We start from the raw sequence: 22,916 nt of genomic DNA, 5'->3' as shown, positions 1-22,916 counted from the left end.
AGAGAGAGAGAGAGAGAGAGAGAGATGAAACAAGGGCAGAGAAGTAAACAGGAACAGAAACTGAAGACTGTCAAGATATCAGGCTGAGTGGGACAAGAACCAAACACACATCAGACGACAAAACAGAGAAAGAAGGTTCATCTGAGTGGACTGGAACGGACTGGGCCTCACACTTCACAACATGTGGGTAAGGTGCCACTTTCAAAGACATCTCCATTATTGGTAACTTGAAAATTGTTCTTGTGACTGCTTCGTACTTGTTCCTGTGACTAGTGTAGACTGCACCGTTTAATTCCATTGGTTTGGTCACACTTGAACTTGGTATTTCTCAAATAAACACTTTAATTCAGCTTTCCTTTTTGTTAGGGTTACATCTGTAGGGGTAGGGACACAAAACCCGCTCCTTTGGCTGAAACATTTTGCAATGATGGGTTTTAGTATGCTGTCTTTCAGCTCAGTCGGTTTCAAGTTTAAGCAAGCCTGAAGTGTAATGAGCTTGTGCATGTTCAACACAGTGAAGACGTGCACTCCTCCAAACTGTCAGCAGGCCTGTACTTACCCATGAAAATCTGATTTTAAAAAAAGATAAGGGATGACTAATCTTTGGGACATGACTCACAGTGTTGAGTCAAGTCAAAATGAACATCTTTAAGAATCTTGTAAAGGTTTTATAAGGGCTTTGTTCCATGTGCTTGAGGCGAGTCATTAAAGATTGCTGCCCTACCGTCTGTCACAGCATTGTCTTTTAGGTCATCCATACCCCCCGAAAAGCAGCAGTAGCTAACAGAGTGCAAACACAATGTTTTCTTCAGCCCTTTCCTGGTTTTGTGTGTCCCAGAATGGTATTTTCCTGTGTATGAGTGACTGTAAGACAACACAAGGTTCTAAGAAAGTACCCAGTCAGAGCTCCAGAATCGCAGAATGGTGTAGATGGTTTCTAAAAATGAGGCTTCACAAAATACCAACCTGACATCACAGTTCTTTCAGGGTGATGTGGGAATGCAGGCATGGTTTGAATATGGGGGATATTGAGGCGACTGACCCCCATATTTTAGGAGTTTGACCCTTCCCTGACAATACTGTTCCAAGTAGAAAGAAACAACATTTTGGGGGATTGAAATATTTATATATCCTTATCTGTAATTGTGTACAATATATTTCCAATATCCAAGAATGGTGTAATAAAATTTCAAATAGCGCTCAAGTGGCTCAAACCATTTTTTAATAGAACATCTCATTTGTCTGTCTCATTCCCTCCACATTGTAATGGCTCATTTTCAACCTGGCTTCTATTTTTTCAGGTTTTTGGGGTCATCTTTTCACTTGGGGCAAAAACAAAATGAATTGGTGCATTATAGGTGGAGAACACAAACAGCTTCATAGGCAAATAGATTAATTAATGTCTCAAGAAAGGGTAAGGTAAAACAAGCTCACATCTGCAGTTGACTTGTAATCACTTAGTGGAAAGCAGCAGTGCAGGAAGGTGGCTAGGCTAGGGTGAGTGGCTAAATATACAAGGAGTGATGGAGAATTTTTCAGCCTGACCCAGAAAAAGTGAGGCATAGTTCTCCACTGGTTGCATTCTAAGAAACCAACATTTCTCAGGAATGTGTGAAGATTTGACTCACTAGGTGCAATGTTAAGAAATGTTTGTTTCTCAGAAGGCAAAAGATGGAGAACCATGCTTTACTTTTTCTAGGTCGGGTTTAAAGTTTCTCAGTCGCCTCTCGTATAATCTGGCCATTTAAAGTTTCTTTACATTTAATAAGGTAAACATGCACATGTACACCTTTGTGTGACTGGACATTTCTCATGATATTTTGTCTGTTCAGTTGTAAAACGAAGTGGTTTACTGAGTGTGATTTTAGCTTAACCTCATACCATTACATTAATTATTCAGTTAGCATGTTTGCATTCTAAACTAATAAAGTGATGATTAATTTTGGTTTTTACCCAAATAAAAAGATAGCCCCTAAAACATATAGTTTACAGTTAGAGTTTCACTAACTGACATTAGATCATTCATTACCTAAAATTAGTTCATTAGTGTTTGGTTTGGGGCCAGCACAGTGACTTAGTGGTTAGCACCATTGCCTACCAACAGGAAGGTCCTGAGAGTCCTTTCTCTGTGGAATTTGAAGATTTTCCCTTTGTTTGCATGGGTTTCCTCTGGATGTTCAGGCTTCTTCTCACATCCAAAGACATGCTAAACACCTTCGAAATTGACCAAAGATATGAATGTGTGTGTTTGGCTATATGTGACCTTGTGATAGACTGGTATACTGTCCAGGGTGTACCACACCTTTTCCCCAGTGACTGCTGGGATAGGCTCCAGCACCCCACCTCCACCTCTGCACCACCTGTGAACCTTAACAAAAATAAGCAGGTATAGAAAATTAGTGAATTTTAGGTCTGGAGACACCACCCCCCGCCCCTATGCCCCTATCACTGATCTGACCAGTGGCACTGTAGTAATTGAGCGTATGGCATTCCAACAACAGAACCAAATAGTATTATTTTATTTTTACAACTACAATCATGCTCACATAATTTTAATATTCTATTAAATATTCTAATATTCTATTATATATATATATATATATATATATATATATATATATATATATATATATATATATATATATATATATATATATATATATATATATATATATATATATATATATGATATGATATGATATGATATGATATGATGATTTACTGCCCCCGTGCTGGAATGGCATGTGAAGCCAGAATGTAATTATCAACGTCCATTGTTCAGTGTTAGCAAATATCTGTAGTAGTCCTATCAACATCTTGTTTTGGCGGCGTTCATCCTTGACCCAAAATATGTAAGCATACCAAATGTCAGCTATCCCCAGTTGGTCCATGATCAAAGTTATACACCCGCATGTAGAACTTTTTGTCTTTTCTGCATTCTACCGCAAGCAGGTGCTTTTATTTTTACACACTCACAAACAGAGACTGTGGTGGAAGACATCACATGCACTTCACTTCCCACTCATAGTAATGGCAACATGCCACTTAACTCATTCATGATAACAGTAAGATTAATTAACAATTAACAAAACTGACCAAATCAATTGAAATACAAAAACACAATAAATCATTAACACTAATAACACTGTTAAGCTAACATGAAACACAATAACATTTAAAACCCCAAACTTACATGGTGCCTTGCAACACAATGTCCATTGTTCACTGTTGCTAGGTAATATCGCTAATTTCTCTAAAAATATTAGTCCTATCAGCGTTCCGTTCGATTGCACCACCCGTGAACCTTAACAGAAATAAGCGGGTATAGAAAATAAATGAATTTCAGTACCAGTGGTACTGTGGTAATTGACTGTATGGCATGCCAACACTGAGTGGCTACAACAGAACCAAGTAGTATCAACTGCAACAAAGCCATAAATGAGGGCAGGAATAAAGTTTGGCGACCGTATTTGGATTACTATTATGTAAGAAGTGCAAATTTCATCTCAGGAAGTCAGATTATAGCTTCAAGAGCACATTTTGAGAACATATAAAACCTGTCTTCTATGAAAAGTGTTTTTTTTTTTTTCTTCAAACTTTTTCTCCAGTAGTCAGACTTGACAAGTACATCCTGCTCAGTGGTAACAATTCTGAGTTGGCTGCTGCTGTGAGCTTGTCTCTAACATCTTTTGCGCATTGAGAGTTCATCCTGAGAGATGAAAATGTAATATTCATTTACGCTGGCTTCTCCCTTTATAACTCGGGTCACCATAGCAGATCTAACATAGATTTGGCCTGTTTTAGGATGCCCATCCTGATGCTGCTCTAGTGTACATGGACAATAGGGTGTGCGTGATCTTGCTCAACTGCGATACTAATAATATGAAACAACAATTTGCCAAAATGACAATTAACTCATTTGGTAAAGTAGGTGTCTGCTAACTACAAATCGATGGGTCTGATCACTGGTTGTGCCTGAGGTTTAAAATATCCCTGAAGGTAACATTGGGGTACATTTTGCCTCACATACCAAACCCATGTAACTACGTAACCAGAATAATAATGAATTAAAAACAACTTATGTGGAAATGCAGCCTGTAGAACTGAGACAAATGATGTGAACCGAATAGTGTATGTGTGCGTTTTTAGCACCATTCAGCAATGTGATCCAACTTCATTTCAATGCAGCTTCAGCAGACTGGTGTCAAACTCACATCTTCTGTATGAAAGATGTAATAAACATGTGATCAACCTCAGCAGTTTCACTTTGCACAGAACTATGACAAAACAGCTGAGTTAAAAACAGAAAAGAATTTTGGCACCACACTGATGACATTTACCTAGAGAAAAATTCAAACGTCCAAGTGTGAAATTAGCTGAGCTAATTTTCAACATTAATGCTTGTAAGCCGATTAAAATAATTACTAGCATGTTGCCCATGGGGATCCACAGGCTCTAGGTTAGGTAGTGTTTAAAAAATAGGTACAGGTAGCTGATATTTTTCAAGGGTGGTAATAATTATGATAAGATTCTATAATGAGTTGGAATGACCTGTGAGAAGAATGCTTTTAGAACCTTAGACCTCAAGTTATTAGAAGAAGAACTCAACCCTTTTATTTCCTCTTAATTACATCATTTTTACTGTTAGTTTAATGTCTTAATATATTTATAAATTGTTTAGATTATTGTAATTTTATTTCATTATCCTGTCATTTGCTTTTTTAAATGGATCACAATGGAAATAAGTGTTTTCACTTTCTTGTCATCCATGTATTTCTAATGTATTTACAATTATATTATGTACTTACATTAAACTTTACTAAATAAAATTACACACACGATTTTAATATATAGATGATTTTTGCCCCCCCCTGCTGGAATGGCGTGTGAGTCCAGAACATAATTATCAATGGCCATTGCTCGTTTCTCCAAAAATATTAGTCCTACCAATGTTCCATTTTGGCTGCATTCATCCTTGATCCAAAATGCACAAGCATACCAAACGGTGAATGTCAGCTCTCCCCAGTTTGTCCATGATCGAAGTTATACACCCGCACGCACGCAGAGTTTTTTGTCTTCTGCATTCTGCCGCAAGCAGACGCTTTTATTTTTACACACCCACAAACAGATGGTGGTGGAAGACATCAAATGCACTATGCTTCTCACTCATGGTAACAGCAACATGACACTTAACTCACTCGTGACTCATGGTAATGGCAACATGACACTTTACTTAACTGACTAAACCAATTGAACTACAAAAACACAATAAATCAATAGCAATAACAACATTGTTAAACTAACATGAACCACCATAGTAACATTTAAAACTCCCAATCCCCAAATTCCCTTGGTGCATTACAGCACAATGTCCATTGTTCACTGTTGTTTGTAAATATCTTTAATTTCCCCCCAAATTTGTCCCATCAACTTTCTGTTTTTTGCAGCATTCATCCTTTACCCGAAATGCGTAAGCATACCAAACGGCAAATGTCAGCTCTCCTTAGTTTTTCCATGATCACATCCATACACACGCGCATACACACATACATGCGCTCAGAGGCCACTTGGCTGTTACAATATAGATCGGTCTGATGAAGCCATTGAGCACAGTGGACTGAAAACAGGTGGTCTAGCTCGTGATGTTTCAAGACCACATTTATTTTTTACCACTGTTCCATTTGGTGACTTTACTGACACATTGTCATCTCTTTATAGAACTTGTTGTGACCTAGTATTTGCTGCTTCTGACTGCCGTGCATATAGCTGTAGGAACATCAAGTGGGGCATGCTGTGGGGACGATACAATATGTGAGCGGGGGCAGGAGGGGCCTAATGCTACTGGAGCTGTGGTAAATGGTGATGATAAAGTAACAACCACTTACACTGCATTCAGAGCTGAGCTACATCAGCAGTTATGCATCAACTGTGATGAGAGGCAGATTTATAAAATCTTGGGATAGGAATATCGATGACTGACATAATATTCACATCCAAAGTAAAGGGCATTTGACCTTCAAGCTAACATTAACTAGAGTAGCACTCAGTAGAATGCATTCTTCCACCAAGGTAGGTCGTGCCTGAAGCATGACAACCACAAAGGCTCAATCAAACACACATTTCCCTCAAATTTCAAAAACAGGATCAGCATTTATATTGCATAATATTGCTAACCAACGAAACAACCAACCAACCAACCAACAGACATGTGTTAAAATAACCTCAATGTGACTTTTGATCGGAGAACAATTGCTCTCTCACACATCACAGTAATGGAGTACATCATTGAAAGACTGGATTCAATAAAAACTGAGGTTAACTGGTAATAATTACTTCACCACCCCATATAAAACCTGTCCTGTTGGATTACATTAGCCAATAAGGAATCCATCAACCAGTCAATCATACTGCATGCATGACAACATTTTTATGGACATAGCAGATGATGAACGATTTTGCAGCTTTGCTCCCTGACCATGATTTCCATTCACAAATAAGATTAGAAACCAAACCAGTTTTTAATCTAAATGCTGTTGAATTAAGTGAAGGCTGTATTATCCAAGTAGTAAACCTTTAAAAAGTCATAGTTGTTAAATTAAACAGTCGTGTAAGTGACGTGAAGTCCAAGGTCTGTGCTTTGTCGTGCTGTGCTTTAAGTTAGCGGAAGTTAGTGTGAAGTGAAAAAGTAGAAGTGAAATGTCTTGTAAATAATTCCAGAGGTGGGATCAAGTTACTAAAAGAATGTTTTCAGTTTTAGAAGTGTTTGTTTGTTATTATTATTATTATTATTATTTATTAGAAGAGGATATATTTACACACAAACGAAACAGAGTTTGCAGCTAGCTAGACCAGCCTACGACATCACCATGCTAACATCCAAAAAACATCTTGCAAATCACATCAGAAGTGTTGTCAGGTTCCAAAAACAGCATTTTCAGTTTTAGACGTGTTTATTTCTCGCTAGCTTTTACATAATATATGACAATGAAGTTATATTTACACACAAACAAAATTTGCAGCTAGCTAGACCAGCCACTGACGTCATGGTGCCGCTCTACTTTGATTGGTTGCTACCCCCGCCCCTAAAAAACAATGTCACATACAATGTGACAGAATGTGACTTTTTTAACCTCCTAAAATACCTCTTTAAATAGATCAAGGTTAGTCAAATATGAACTTGTCCAAGGTCTGTGTCCCAAGAATGTTCCCTATGAATTTGAAGACTTTGGCAGTAATAGGGTTTAACTTATGCTGAGCACAGACAGATGGACAGATACAAAATGTTTGCAATACCCAGTGGCCAGTGGTGGGCACAGTTTCGATAATCCGATAACAGATAATTATCGAAGATAATGTTTTCATTATCGGATTATTGTTTTAGATAACTTTAAAAACCATTATCGGACTAATTATCTTCCGATAAATTTTTGCCCGATAACTTTTAGACCGATAACATAGTAAACAAAGCTGAACAGCAACAAACATTTTTAAAATTTAAAATCAGCTGAGCACCTACCTGTTAAAAGTTTCATAACAGATGTATAGTTCTATCTTCTGCAAACAGAGAGCTGCTTCCAGGAGAAACTGCTCTATCCTCTGCAGGCAAAAGAGAACTAGTCACAAAAAAAATAAAATAATTTCCTTTAACACCATACTGATACGCTGGCAATATCACCCAAGTCATCTAGAGGCATACATTTTTAACTTATGGTTCAAATTTTAACCAAACTGATTTCGGACAAGTTATTTAAAATTACTGTCACGTCTGAAGTTTTATATAGTGAAAATATCAGATATATGTTTTAGTTTCAAAGTAATGCGCTAATTTTTAAGGTTTTAGTGAGCACATGCTGTGCCCAGCAGTGCATTATGTGTAGGATAGGGTAATCTCAGTACATTCACAACAGGACAAATGCTTTTCAGACACTCTGTTCAGGATCCACGGACAACAGCATTAAACTCTAGTGCCTAAAATTCTCGTGAATATATTCTCTGGGTTTGTAGACGTTGTTATTGTATTTGCGTTTGTTAAATTCCATGCATCTTAAATGTAGCAGACACGGATTATCTGGAATTTTGTTTTGGCAAGTTTTCACGGTCTCTACTGCCATCTACTGGCCAATAGTGTTCATGGCAGTATTCATCCTGAAGCTGGACAGACACTGTATGATATTTTAATCACTGTACTTGGTTTCAGTTCAAACTGTACCACAGAACCACACGGTGTAAAAGTTCAGCGTGCCTGATTTATGTTCTCACACACATTGTACGTTCAAAAACCACACATCGAACTCGTGTTTCCAGAAGCAAAACGTCAGCTTTTTTCAAACTTAATTTACAAAAACTCTCAATGGGAGACATCAAATTTTAAAAACAACAATAAAAAAATTACAAGACAGGTCTGCGGTGTTTCCACATGCACAGTGCGAGCGGTTGGATGCTTGTAGCTCTTCAGCAGGAGGATACCCTCACGATGGCCGACCAGAATATCAAACAAGTTTGATTTTCATTAGACCATACGATCGACGATCAGGAGGTGGTGGTGAGATGTTAAACGCAGCTTGTTACTCCATGTACACTACACGATGCAGGACACGCGTTTAATCTGAAACTCGGTCCAAAAAATTCTTGCACGAATGAAAAATCATCTGAAAAAGGGCCAAAACTTGCACAGTGTAAAGCCAACATTTATGTCAAAACAATATTGAGTGCACGTTTTACAATATAATAAAACATGCGCACAACATCATAAAACGTGTGCACATTCTCTCCACATGTAAAACATTTTGCAATGACACTTCCAGGGCTCCCTAAAAATGCCTGTTTTTACAAATAAAAAATGGAATATTTTGCAAAAGCACATTTATCTGTAAACACCAACACACGACACGTTAATGTGTTGGTTTACATAATGAATGACTGAACCAATCAGTGTTTAGCAGAGGCACTTTTACCCAGAATCCTTTGCGATCTGTCTGTTACAAAACCTCAGAATTAGTGCATTATTCAATTAATTCATTAAAAGATATATGTTATATTTTAAATTTGTACAAATGACAGAATTGACATTAATGGAGTTATTCTGTGTTCATGTTATTTATAAATCAGAACCATAAGTCAGCACTGCTTTCTTTTCCAAGACCTTGGCCTGATCGGAGCATTATGATTGGGTAGAGAGCTGGGCTTTGTGGCTGCTCTCAGGTTGGTTCTGTGCTGGAAGCTGTGTAGTAAATAAGAGCTTCCAGCAGGGGGCAAGATGTTCAAAGACAGAAGTGTGGGCTCATTGTTTGGGTCTGTTATTGCTTTTGATGCTACCAGAAGCGATCATGGTGTTAAAACTCAAATTCAGTTTATTAGTAGTTGCAAATGTACCAGAGATAATACTGGAATTTCAGTTATCTGTAACTTCCAATACATTTTTGGGTGGTTTATCATATTATCTATATCAAAGATAACTTTTCAGTTATCTGATTATCTGTTATCAAAGTTAATTTTTTGGTTATCTGTGCCCACCACTGCCAATGGCCGTATTTGATGGCCTTGCGTAAAAATCAAAGCAATTTTACACATGCGTGCACGCACACACACGCACACATTTTTTTTTGTTTGTGATTGCCTCAGCAGATCTGCACATTTGGCACAACTTTTACACCTGATGCCTTTTTTTTCCATTGAACTCTTCTGTTTCAGAGACAAGTACATGAGCCACTTGCAGCATCGCCCTGCCTATAAAAGCAAATGTTCCATCCAAATTTCAGACAGAAACATCACAACACTTGTTTCTCTAGTTTGCACTTTGTGTTCTGACTGTCTGAATGATGTGTGCTTCCTACACACACACACACACACACACACACACACACACACACACACACACACACACACACACACACACACACACACACACACACACACACACACACACACACACACACACTCATATTCAACCACTTAGTCCAATTAAAGGTCATGGGGGCCTGGAGCTTGTCCCAGCAGTCATAGAGCGTGAGGTGGGGTACACCCTGGACAGGACACCAGTCTATCGCAGGGCCGTATAGAGACAAACAAACACAGTCACACCCGCACGCACACCTATGGGCATTTTAAATTTTCCAGTCCACCTAACCTGCGTGTCTTTGGATGTGGGAGGAAGCTGGAGCACCCAGAGAGAACCCACACAAACACAGGAAGAACACACATCCTCCACACAGAAAGGCCACAGGTGGGAATCGAACCCTGACCTTCTTGCTGTGAGGCAACCACTAAGCCACCGTGCTGCCTGCTTCCTACAAATGTGGACAACACTTTTGGCACACCTATAATTTATGTACACATTTTAATATATGGTCAGAAATAAATGCAAACAAAGCAATTTTGTTTAACGGAAATATTTTTTTTAAATGTGCAAAGTTATTTGGCAATAAGAAAAAAAAACAAAAACAAAATGCTTTCATAAAGTGAAACAAAAAATATGAAAATAAATTGTATGCTGGACATAATTATTGGCACCCTTTGATGAATATACAGTAAAACATCACTTTTACAGCCAGTTTTCTTTCGACAAGTCAGGGGATAGATACATGAACATTTCCAAGTCACTGATTATGTCTTGAACTTTATTTACGCCATTGTAAAGAAATACAAACAGTATGGTTCTCTATGGTAAATCTGTGTGGAGTAGACAGTTCTCAAAACCTAAGGGACCGTTTAAGAAAGAGACGAGTGAGGAAAACCACCAAAACACCCAGACAACTCAGAAGACATTATAGGCTTCTGTGGCTGCGAGTGGAGAAATTGTGTACAGTGTAAGTTTTGAATTTTGCATCACCAGTTATACAGCTTCATGGCGGGGTGGCACAGAGAAGGATATTCTTAAAAAGATGTGAAATTTCAGCTACAGTTTGCCAGAAGGTAAGCCTAGAGCTGATCTCTTTTGTTGTATGAAAATCCTTCTCTGCTCCACTTCATTATGAGGCTGAGTGGTGGTGCAACAGACAAAAGTTGCACTATGCACAATTTGTTCAGTCACAGCCAGAGAAGCCTATAACTTCTACAGAGTTGTCTTGATAGCTTCCCTCAGAAGTCTCCATCTTGCACGGTCACTCAGTTCTTGAGAACTGCATGTCTCCTCAAGACAGATTTACCATGCAGTAACATACTGCTTGTATTTCTTAAGGACTGAAGGAAATTAAGTCCAAGACAAGTCAGTGATTTGAAAATGTGCATGTATCCATCCCCTGACTTGTCTAAAGAACAAGGCTGTAAATGTGATAATTTACAGTAAATTCATCAAACGGTACCAATGCTTGACTTAAGCATACATTTTATGTTTATATTTTTGTTTCACTTTTTGAAAGCATTGTGTTTTGTTCTTGATATTTTTTAAAAATATTTTGTTTCTACAAACTTGCTTTGTTTGCATTTATTTCTGACCAGATATTAAAATGTGTACATAAAATATAGGGGTACCAAAATTTTTGATCACGTAAGCTGCTACCCTGAAAATACAAACCATGGCCCCATCCAGCTAGCATGCTAGTCAGGTACTAATTAGGGGGTTTTCCAGACTTGTCATGGCAGTCTCCCAGGCTGGACATGGTTGATCATAATGTTTAAGGGGGTTCTCACTTAATTGATGCTGATTTTTTCGATGTAATCAAATAGGATCAACTCTTCTTGAGAGCCCCTATCCAACTTGGGGCCCTAGGCAATTTCCTACCCTGTCTCACATGTTGCAACATCCCTGCTTATTAATACCAGTGCACACAAAATTACCCAGAATTACATGTTAAGGCATTTATTTTAGGAGCTTTCTATACTTGACTGATGGGATTTCAGGTGACGGGTGCTGTTCAGTTTGAAGTGCTCTGTTTCCTGTTGAGCAAATGAGCAGGAGGGAAGTTAGGAGGCTGACTGCTGCTAAACCAATTTCACACGAGACGCAGTGCACCGCAACAGTCGCTGCAAATCTATTTGTGCTCCATGTGCAGGTGCGCCTTCAACTTTCCGCTCCGCTTGAAGAGCAGTAAAATGTGAGACGAATAAACAAATAAAAAAAAAAATCAAGTCATCTGAAACAGTCTCTGCAGCCCTGAGCAATGGCAATTGAAGAGGATAGTTGAGTCAAATGATGTTTGAAGTAATTTGAAGAAAGGCAGTTATTTAATAGCAAAATCTTTAGTGCATCCAGAAGTTATTCACGGCGCTTCAATTTTTCCACTTTTTATGTTACAGCCTTATTCCAAAATGGGCAAGATTCTTCTCTTCCCCCCCTCACAATTCTACACACAATATCCCATAATGAGAACGTGAAAAAGGGTTTTTTGAGATTTTTGCAAATTTATATAAAAAAAAACAACCTAAGAAATCACATGTACATCAGTAAATGGACTGCGTTTATATAGCACTTTTCTATCTATATCAGAAGCTCAGAGTGCTTTACACTAATGCCTCCCATTCACACACCTATGTCAAGGTGCCATGTAAGGCGTTCACTCCACACTGGGAGCAACTTGGGGATGAAGGACCTTGCCCAAGGGCCCTTAGTGATTTTATAGCCAGAAGGGGGTTTGAACCAAGGATCCTCTGGTCTCAAACCCATTGCTTAACCACCAGACCATCACCTCCCCGAGTATTCACAGCCATTGTCATGAAGCTCACAACTGAGCTCAGGTGCATCCTGTTTCCACTGATCATCCTTGAGATGTTTCTACAACCTAATTGGAGTCCACCTGCGGTGTTGATTGGACATGATTTGGAAAGACACACACCTGTCTACATATACAGTAGTGTTCAGAATAATAGTAGTGCTATGTGACTAAAAAGATTAATCCAGGTTTTGAGTACATTTCTTATTGTTACATGGGAAACAAGGTACCAGTAGATTCTCACAAATCCAACAAGACCAAGCATTCATGATATGCACACTCTTAAGGCTATGAAATTGGGCTATTAGTAAAAAAAAAGTAGAAAAGGTGTTCACAATAATAGTAGTGTGGCATTCAGTCAGTGAGTTTGTCAATTTTGTGGAACAAACAGGTGTGAATCAGGTGACCCCTATTTAAGGATGAAGCCAGCACCTGTTGAACATGCTTTTCTGTTTGAAAGCTTGAGGAAAATGGGACGTTCAAGACATTGTTCAGAAGAACAGTGTAGTTTGATTAAAAAGTTGATTGGAGAGGGGAAAACTTATACGCAGGTGCAAAAAATTATAGGCTGTTCATCTACAATGATCTCCAATGCTTTAAAATGGACAAAAAAAAAAAAAAAGACGCATGGAAGAAAACGGAAAACAACCATCAAAATGGATAGAAGAATAACCAGAATGGCAAAGGCTCACCCACTGATCAGCTCCAGGATGATCAAAGACAGTCTGGAGTTACCTGTAAGTGCTGTGACAGTTAGAAGACACCTGTGCGAAGCTAATTTATTTGCAAGAATCCCCCGCAAAAGTCCAAAGAACACATCAACTGGCCTAAAGAGAAATGGAGGAATATTTTGTGGATTGATGAGAGTAAAATTGTTCTTTTTGGGTCCAAGGGCCACAGACAGTTTGTGAGACGACCCCCAAACTCTGAATTCAAGCCACAGTTCACAGTGAAGATGGTGGTGCAAGCATCATGATATGGGCATGTTTCTCCTACTACGGTGTTGGGCCTATATATCGCATACCAGGTATCATGGATCAGTTTGGATATGTCAAAACACTTGAAGAGGTCATGTTGCCTTATGCTGAAAAGGACATGCCCTTGAAATGGGTGTTTCAACAAGACAATGACCCCAAACAAATTAGTAAACATGCAAAATCTTGGTTCCAAACCAACAAAATTAATGCCTCGCAGATGTGAAGAAATCATGAAAAACTGTGGTTATACAACTAAATACAAGTTTAGTGATTCACAGGATTGCTAAAAAAGCAGTTTGAACATAATAGTTTTGAGTTTGTAGCATCAACAGCAGATGCTACTATTATTGTGAACACCCCCTTTTCTAATTTTTTTTTTACTAATAGCCCAATTTCATAGCCTGAAGAGTGTGCATATCATGAATGCTTGGTCTTGTTGGATTTGTGAGAATCTACTGAATCTACTGGTACCTTGTTTCCCATGTAATAAGTAATAATAAGAAATATACTCAAAACCTGGATTAATCTTTTTAGTCACATAGCACTACTATTATTCTGAACACTACTGTAAGGTCCCACAGTTGACAGTGCATGTCAGAGCACAAACCAAGCATGAAGTCAAGCATAGATAGGATTGTCTCAACGCACAAATCTGGGGAAGGGTCCAGAAACCTTTCTGCTGCTTTGAAGGCCCCAGTGAGCACAGTGGCCTCCATCATCTGTAAATGGAAGAAGTTTGGATCCACCAGCACTCTTCTTAGAGCTGGTCACCCGTCTAAACTGAGTGATCTGGGGAGAAGGGCTTTAGTCAGGGAGGTGATCAAGAATCCGATGGTCACTCTGTCAGAGCTCCACCATTCCTTTGTGGAGAGAGGAGAACCTTCTAGAAGGACAACCATCTCTGCAGCAATCCTCAAATCAGGCCTGTATGGTAGAGTGGCCAGACGGAGGCCACTCCATAGTAAAAGGCCCATGGCAGCCCACCTGGAGTTTCCCGAAAGGTACCTGAAGGACTCTCAGATGATGAGAAACAAAATTCGCTGGTCTGATGAGACAAAGTTTGAACTCTTTGGTGTGAATGCCAGGTGCCATGTTTTGGAGGAAACCAGCCACCATCCCTACAGTGAAGCATGGTGGTGGCAGCATCATGCTGTGGGGATGTTTTTTCAGCGGCAGGAACTGGGAGACTCATCAGGATTGAGGGAGAGATGAATGCTGTAATGTACAGACATCCTAGATGAAAACCTGCTCCAGAGCGCTCTTGACCTAGGACTGGGGTGATGGTTCATCTTTCAGCAGGACAATGACCCTAAGCACACAGCCAAGATATCAAAGGAGTGGCTTCAGGACAACTCTGTGAATGTCCTTGAGTGGCCCAGCCAGAGCCCAGACCTGAATCCAATTGAACATCTCTGATCTGAAAATGGCTCTCTCCATCCAACCTGATGGAGCTTGAGAGGTGCTACAAAGAGGAATGGGTAAAACTGCCCCAAGACAGGTGTGCCAACCTTGTAGCATCATATTCAAGAAGACTTCAGGCTGTAATTGCTGCCAAAGGTGAATCAACAAAGTATTGAACAAAGGATATGAATACTTACGTACATTTATTTATTTTTTTTTTTTTTATAAATCTGCAAAAATAAAGTAAAAAAACAAACAACTTCATGTTGTCATAATGGGGTGTTGGAAGTAGAAAAATTGATTTACTTCATTTTGGAGTGAGGCTGTAACACAACAAGTGGTTAAAGTGAAGTGCTGTGAATACTTTCTAGATACACTGTAAATAAAAATGTTGCCTCCAGGCTTCAGATTTCTACGCTTTTATAGTGTCAAAGAAAATGGAATGCTGTTTATGTCTCTTTTTGTTCTTTGAAACACACTTCACATCACAAGGTAACTAGCCTGATGTTTTCTACATCAGGAGAGTGGAAGAAAAGGTTCTAATCAGACATTTCTAAATAGAAAGAAAGAAAAAGAGAGCCAGCTCATCTCCAGTGGGAACCATTAGCAAGTTATATTCAGATGAATTTCTTGCAGCACGCCCCCCCATTCCTCTCTCTCACCTTCTCTGTCACGCGTCATCTCAGCGGGACTCTTAGAAAGATTGCTTACCTCTATCTCTGCTTCACCTTCTTCCAGACACTATCTTGTTCCATTTCTTTCTCCCGTCTCCTTCTTTGCTCCGCCTGCCTCAGTGGGAATCCTCTACCAATCTGCCCCGAATACTGAACAGCTCCTCAACAGCATTTAATGAGAGAACAGCTGAAAGTCTGATGCTGACATTGACAAGACAAGGACTGGAGACATTAAAGAGAGAGATACTAGAGTGAGAGATGGACTGGAGGTAGGGACAGGTGGAGAAGATAGAAAACCAAACTGTCTCCAAATTTCCCGTCAATGGTGGGCAGAGTGCAGGGACTCTATTCTTGAAATAAACTGCTATTACGACCATAAAAAATGATGGTCAAGCAAAAATGAAAACCAAGTGGCAGATTTTTCGTAGTATAAGTCGCACCCAGGGGCGGTCCTGGAGGTGGGCCGACCGGGCAGCCGCCTGGGGCGGCATCGCAGGGGGGGCGGCATGACCGTGCAGAAAAAAAAAAAACGGTCAAAAAAAAAAAAAAAAACGGGAGGCGGGGGGGTTCGTGGTTTTGTTACGTTACAGCAGAGCGGCGCCCCCACCTTCCCGTCCCATGGCGGCTTTCCTCTCACTCATTCCCGCAGCACAGTGCTATAAACAGTAGCGAAGCAAAGACTGCAGCGAAACGAGATGAGTCATTGGATAAATGCTGGGCTTTGTCCCGCCCATCGGACACTCAGCGTGTCTGGGGGTCTATGGGGCAGTGGGCTGGCCTCAGCCGGCCCGGACACTCAGCTTCTGCATGATGATTGGATGATCTGTCTGAGGCAGAATCCCTTTTTGATTGACAGCGAAATGAGCGAATCAGCGATCTTTTGGTGTAAACATCCATGGGAGCATTTTCATTCTTTTCTGAGTTGAACCGGAGACTTTCCTAATCCTCTTAGCGGCATTTTCTTTGTTAAAAACGACTAGTGACAAATCGAGCTTCTATTTCTGGTGGGTTTTTTTGTAGCTGCTTGGAGACTGACTTCTATCACTCTTTCTATCACTCTTTCTGACTTCTATTGCAGTTTCTGTCCCTACCGAGCAGCGGGTGCTGCTGAGCTCCTCCACCGTCACAAAGCACTCACAGGCGGACAAACTTCACACTAGCCTCGCGCCAGTCCCAGCTAGTGAGCTAGCTAGGTAGCAAGCTGCACATAATGGCAGACAATTTGAATGTTGTGGACCAGATTTTGGTGAAGCCATTTGATAGTCTTCCTTACGAAGAAGCCATGGCTGCTGTCATGGCTTCAGCTCTCAATGGTTTGCAGGCCAAAGTTAAAGCAATAGCCCCCAGTGTAATGTTTGTGCATTGCTATGTACACAGACTGAATCTGGTTTTGTCTCAGGGGGCTAAATGCTTATCTGAGTGCAGAATATTTTTTGCATCACTCTCTGGGTTTGCCACATTTTTTCTCAAAATCCACAAAGAGGATGTCTTTTCTTGAGTCTGCAGGCTGCTCAAGGTTGCCCAGAAATGCTCCTACTCAATGGAATTTCACATCACGGATAGTGAGCACTGTGGCAAACAATTATGATGCCCTCCTGCAAACTTTTGAGATGATCATTGCAGATAAGTCCATGGATGATGACACATTAGACTGTGCCAATTTGTTTGTGTTTGTTATTGCAGTAGTCATTAAAACTGGAAATTTGTTCTTGAAAATAGCTGTTGCGAGTTAATTTGTGGGATTGTGGGTGTCCAGGACGAAGTTAGTGTTTTCATGGGTGGTGGGGTGGAGGTGGTGGCCACGTTAGTGTGTGCGGGGGGGCACGCAGGGGGTTTCGCCCGGGGAGTAAATCACTCTAGGACCGCCACTGGTCGCACCTATCAAAAAAAGGCTCTTGAAGAGTAAAAATCATAAATAAGTCACACTGGAGTATACTATATCATACCATTCTTTTGAATTATCAAGTCTTGAATTTGGGATTTTTCTGCACTGGTGTACTTCTAACTTTTGGCATTTATTCTTTCATCATTGGAGTTTATTTTGTTTCAAGCTTTGATTCCTGGGAAGGCCTGATGATTTTTTGGTATACAAGCCACACTGGAGCACCTCCAAAACTTGTAAACACATCTTGCGACTTACTTATATACTGAAAAATCACACATTCCACCCCCACTACCTCACCTCTTCTGCTACCTATCTCCAACTGTGAGCTTATGTACATTATGTAGTCTGCTTTAGTCTGTCACCCCTCCAGCAAGGTAAGAACTTTATGTGCTCCTCATCACACTGCATTTAGTGGAACCATTGGTGAACCATATCTACCATAAAAATGAGTAAAAATTCTCATTTTAGAAGCCTACATAAGGGCCCCATCACACATAGTGCAAATACGTACAGCTCAACGCAAATCACGGTGGTAGAGCTCATATGAGTGCATCACGAAACATCGCGCAGGTGTGCAGGAGTGCACGATGCCAGTGCGACGGTTCATGCACGCAATGGTGTCTTTTGAGCAGGAACACAGTGCGAGCAGCTGCAGCTGGGATGAGGTGCTCAACATTGTGCCGCTGATGTGGAGGAAAATAAAATAAAAAACAGCTATATAATTAGTGAATATCACTGGGTTGATATACAACCCCAATTCCAATGAAGTTGGGACATTGTGTAAAATGTAAATAAAAACAGAATAGAATGATCTACTAATCCTCTTCAACCTATATTGAATACACCACAAAGACAAGATATTTAATGTTCAAACTGATAAACTTTATTGTTTTTGTGCAAATATTTGCTCATTTTGAAATGGATGCCTGCAACACGTTTCAAAAAAGCTGGGACAGTGGTATGTTTACCACTGTGTTACATCACCTTTCCTTCTAACAACACTCAATTAGCATTTGGGAACTGAGGACACTAATTGCGAGTGTCATGATTGGGTCTAAAAGCAGCATCCCCAAAAGGCTCAGCCGTTCACAAGCAAAGATGGGGTGAGGATCACCACTTTGTGAACAACTGTGTGAAAAAATAGTCCAACAGTTTAAGAACAATGTTTCTCATTGTTCAATTGCAAGGAATTTAGGGATTCCATCATCTACTGTCCATAATATAATCAGAAGATTCAGAGAATCTGGAGAACTTTCTACACGTAAGCGGCAAGGTTGAAAACCAACATTGAATGCCCGTGACCTTCGATCCCTCAGGCAGCACTGCATTAAAAGCCGACATCATTGTGTAAAGGATCTTACCACGTGGGCTCAGGAACACTTCAGGAAACCATTGTCAGTTAACACAGTTTGCTGCTACATCTACAAGTGCAAGTTAAAACTCTACCATGCAACACGAAAGCCATACATCAACAACATCCAGAAATACTGCCACCTTCTCTGGGCATGAGCTCAGATGCAAAGTGGAAAAGTGTGCTGTGGTCTGAGTCCACTTTACAAATTGTTTTTGGAAATCATGGAATCGTGTCCTCCAGACAAAAGAGGGAAAAGCACCATCTAGATTGTTACCAGTGCAAAGTTCAAAAGTCAGCATTTGTGATGGTATGGGGGTGTGTTAGTGCCCATGGCATGGGCAACTTATACATCTGTGATGGCACCATCAGTGCTGAAAGGTACATCCAGGTTTTGGAGCAACACATGCTGCCATCCAAGCAATGTCTTTTTCAGGGGTTTCCCTGCTTATTTCAGCAGGACAATGCCAAGCCACATTCTGCACGTTACAACAGCATGGCTTCGTAGTGGAAGAGTGTGGGTACTAGACTGGCCTGCCTCTAGTCCAGACCTGTCGCCCATTGAAAATGTGTGGCGCATTATGAAGCGCAAAATACGACAATGGAGACCCCGAACTGTTGAACAACTAAAGTTGTACATCAAGCAAGAATGGGAAAGAATTCCACCTACAAAGCATCAACAATTAGTGTCCTCAGTTCCCAAAATGCTTATTGGGTGTTAGAAGGAAAGGTGGACCATACAGAACCCACAGTTAAATAAAAAAAATGCCACTCACAGGATTTGAACCTGCACACGCTCATTACCAGACAGAAACTTTACCACTGTGCTACAGTCACTATCTTGTAACAGGGGTGTGAAATGGTTAAAATCAACAAGCAGATAAACATATTTTCTAAATAAAGGGAAAAAAGTGCTGGGATAACTGACCAAACGGTGTATTTCCACTGATTGAAGGTGGCTTATTCGTCATACTGTTGGGTTGTCCTGGTTCTGCGGTGCGCCGCTCACAGCCCTCACGGCCCGACATACATGTCCTGTCTGACGTGACATTCAGATTGCCTGCTGCGTGTCCAAATGGTTAAAAAGTACTTAGTTAATTAATTACTCAAAGTACCACCAACATTCTTCAACCCAAGACTTGAGCTGTTTCCTCAAGAACTGCACATTTTAGAGTGGCCTTCTATTGTGGCCAGCCTAAGGCACACCTGTGCAATAATCATGCTATCTAATCTGCATCTTGATATGCCACACCTGTGAGGTGGGATGCATCATCTCGGCAAAGGTGAAGTGCTCATTAACAGATTTAGACAGATTTGTGAACAATATTTGAGAGAAATAGTTCTTTTGCATATATAGAAAATGTTTTAGCTCTTTGAGTTCAGCTCACAGAAACAGAAGTGTTGCGTTTATATTTTTGTTCAGTGTAGTTTGAATTAAAAGGAAATTTAAAAAATAATTTAACTGTTGGAAGTGTAGTTTTAAAGATAAATAAATAAGTAAACTGACAACCTGAATTAAAAATACAGATTCTAACCAAGCATTTAAAACTGCAATTTGATTTTCAGTTTGCTTTTCCATTTCATTTCCATTTTCTGTTAGGTATTTGCTTTGTCATTTTGCTTCTAAATGGACTACATTTATATAGCGCTTTTCCATCTGCATCAGACGCTCAAAGCGCTTCACAAATAATGCCTCACATTCACCGCTTCTCCGATTCGCCTCTTGCCATAGCTTTTCTGTAAAGAAACAGCAATGCAAATTAGGAATGGCTTCAATGGATCTGACTGGTAGAGGTGGGCGGATTGATCCTAATATAGATAATATTGATACCAAAGCTGGTATTGATATTGAACGATCCTCATATAAAAAGACCGATACTCAAGTTTTTTTTTTCTCTTCCGCACGCAATGACTACATGGGAGGTGTCTGTAAGAGCAGTGCTACACTGTGTCACACAACATGGAGCAGTGCACCCTTGTATTGTGGTTTATCAGCCCTCTACCTCAGGAGATTTTGTTTTAAGTTGTGTTGAGTGATTTTTTTTTTTTTTTTTAACAAAATGTTGATTGTGATAATAAAGTATTTTGTTGTCATGTACATTGTTTGGTGAAATTCTATCCTCAGTCTTTTGGATCCTTTGGCTCTATGAAGCTTAAATATGAAAAAGTATCAGTATCGATATCAGCGATACTGGCTGGTATTTACTTGGTATCGGATCAATACCAAAATTCCCGGTATCACCCACTTCTACAGACTGGTTAGAGGAGACAAACCCACCCAGAGCCATAGGGTCTGTGCCCTGTTTACATTCTCTTGTGAGCTTTTCCAACACTCTTTAGGAGTCAAAACGTCCTTTTTAGGAACATACCGTGAGCATATCGTATGTGACTTGCTCTGAGGCATAGTGTCTCTTTGTTCCACAATCTCCAAATGTCAAGTACAGAGTCATAAAGGACACTGGCAGTGAATTGTGTGCCATCTAGTATCGCTTTGTGCGTTATGCATTTGGGTGCGCCTCAGACAGTCTGCGGCTTTGTGGACTAAGAATAGAACTATCATTTTAAAACAGATTATGAAAAGTACTCATTCCTGCATAAAACTGAATCTTTACTTGTGCATTACTTATAAAGTGTTACTGCTCATCCCTAATTCACTCTCTCTGTCTTTTCATAGATATCTTCAGCAGTCTTGCTAACTGGATTAGCTTGGACAGTTAGCAACATGGCTAAAGGACGAGGGGCCTAGAGGAGAAAGGGGGAAAGGAAAAAAACACAGCTGAATTCCAAACAGCACCAACATCTAGGCTGAAGTGAAGCAGATCGCATTCATCATAACTGAGCAGTTTTAAAAAGAATCTTCATTTGAACACAAAAAGCTCCTGATAGGACACTTTAAGGAAGGAGCAGAGTGTGAAGTCACACTCTGTGGTTCATACCATCATACCAGACCTCAGATCTGATAACTGCTGGTTTTGTGGCTGAAAATCTGCTTCTATTTTTAAACATTTATACCTAGAACCATTTAAAGACTTGACAGACAGTTTTGCTTCAATATAACTGCCGTGGCGTCACAACATTTGTGTTTACTGTGCCATAAAACCCCTCTTAAGGGTTTTGTTAAGTTTACGACAGCCACCCAGTCTGACTTTTAGAGGCATCACAGCTCAGGATTCCACTGCCATGGATGGAAAAACAGAATACATTCAGGATTTCTTCATCCAGCTCTGGAGCTTTGCCAAAGAGAAGCACAACCAGGGGGTCTACAACACCATCTGCCTGGCGGTGCTCCTCACTCTTCCCCTGCTGGTCCTCCTCACCACTTTGGTGATGTGTTGTCACTGCTGCTGCTGTCGTCATGCCAACAGCTGCCGTTGTTGCTGCACGGACACCGCGGCAACATCGAGGTCAGAAACCAAGAAGAAAAAAAATTCAGCAAACACTGAGGATTTGTGGATTTCTGTCAAGACAGGGCCAATGTCACCAGACCCGGTCGCCATGGGCATGTTGTAAAAAATAAATTGGTTATCTGCTCATCCTGGGACCGGTGACCCTGATAGATACTATGGAGCTGAGAAAAACCTTAAAGGAACCAAAACTGTAGGGAGACACGCCGACGGGACTGTGTTTTTGTCATTTTATATTCATGTGATGTACATGTTGAGGTTTTACGACAACTTTTGCAACATTTTACATGAGTTTTCTAGTAGGTAGTACCTAAAAGAAAAAAAAAAGTCTAACAGAAGTACTCATGTGATTGTGTGAGTCGGTTAGAGAGAATGAGACAGAAGTGCAGTGTTATATTGAGAGCACTTTGTTCTTGGAGCTCCCATGTGAAATTCATTGCTCCTGTATTTGGGAGCGAGAGCCAATTTAAGGGCTGCCCGGTGCTCAGACGGCTATGCTGCCTGCATTTAGACTGCAATCTAATGTGCTGATTGACTCTTATTTTCACCTAAAGTAAAAGCTTTTTTCTTTCAAAAA

The 22,916-nt window shown here is 40.2% G+C and overlaps 1 protein-coding gene across 2 annotated transcripts; it reads left to right on the top strand.

Annotated features, from left to right (window-relative positions):
- On the top strand, positions 1-22,916 carry LOC117521880 (uncharacterized protein KIAA0040). 2 transcript variants are annotated; one of them, XM_034183226.1, is made up of 2 exons: positions 1-183; positions 21,610-22,916. In XM_034183226.1, exon 2 carries the CDS (start codon positions 22,116-22,118, stop codon positions 22,443-22,445), a length of 330 nt encoding a protein of 109 aa, XP_034039117.1. In that variant the 5' UTR covers positions 1-183; positions 21,610-22,115; the 3' UTR covers positions 22,446-22,916. The 2 variants fall into 2 exon arrangements, with proteins under 2 accessions (XP_034039117.1, XP_034039116.1); XM_034183225.1 differs by having other exon boundaries at positions 1-187.

This window comes from Thalassophryne amazonica, chromosome 12 (assembly GCF_902500255.1).
Source record: "Thalassophryne amazonica chromosome 12, fThaAma1.1, whole genome shotgun sequence".
NCBI classification, from domain to species: Eukaryota; Metazoa; Chordata; class Actinopteri; order Batrachoidiformes; family Batrachoididae; genus Thalassophryne; species Thalassophryne amazonica.
Note: the sequence above shows the minus strand (reverse complement) of the source record. Positions and strands in the feature narration are given on the sequence as shown.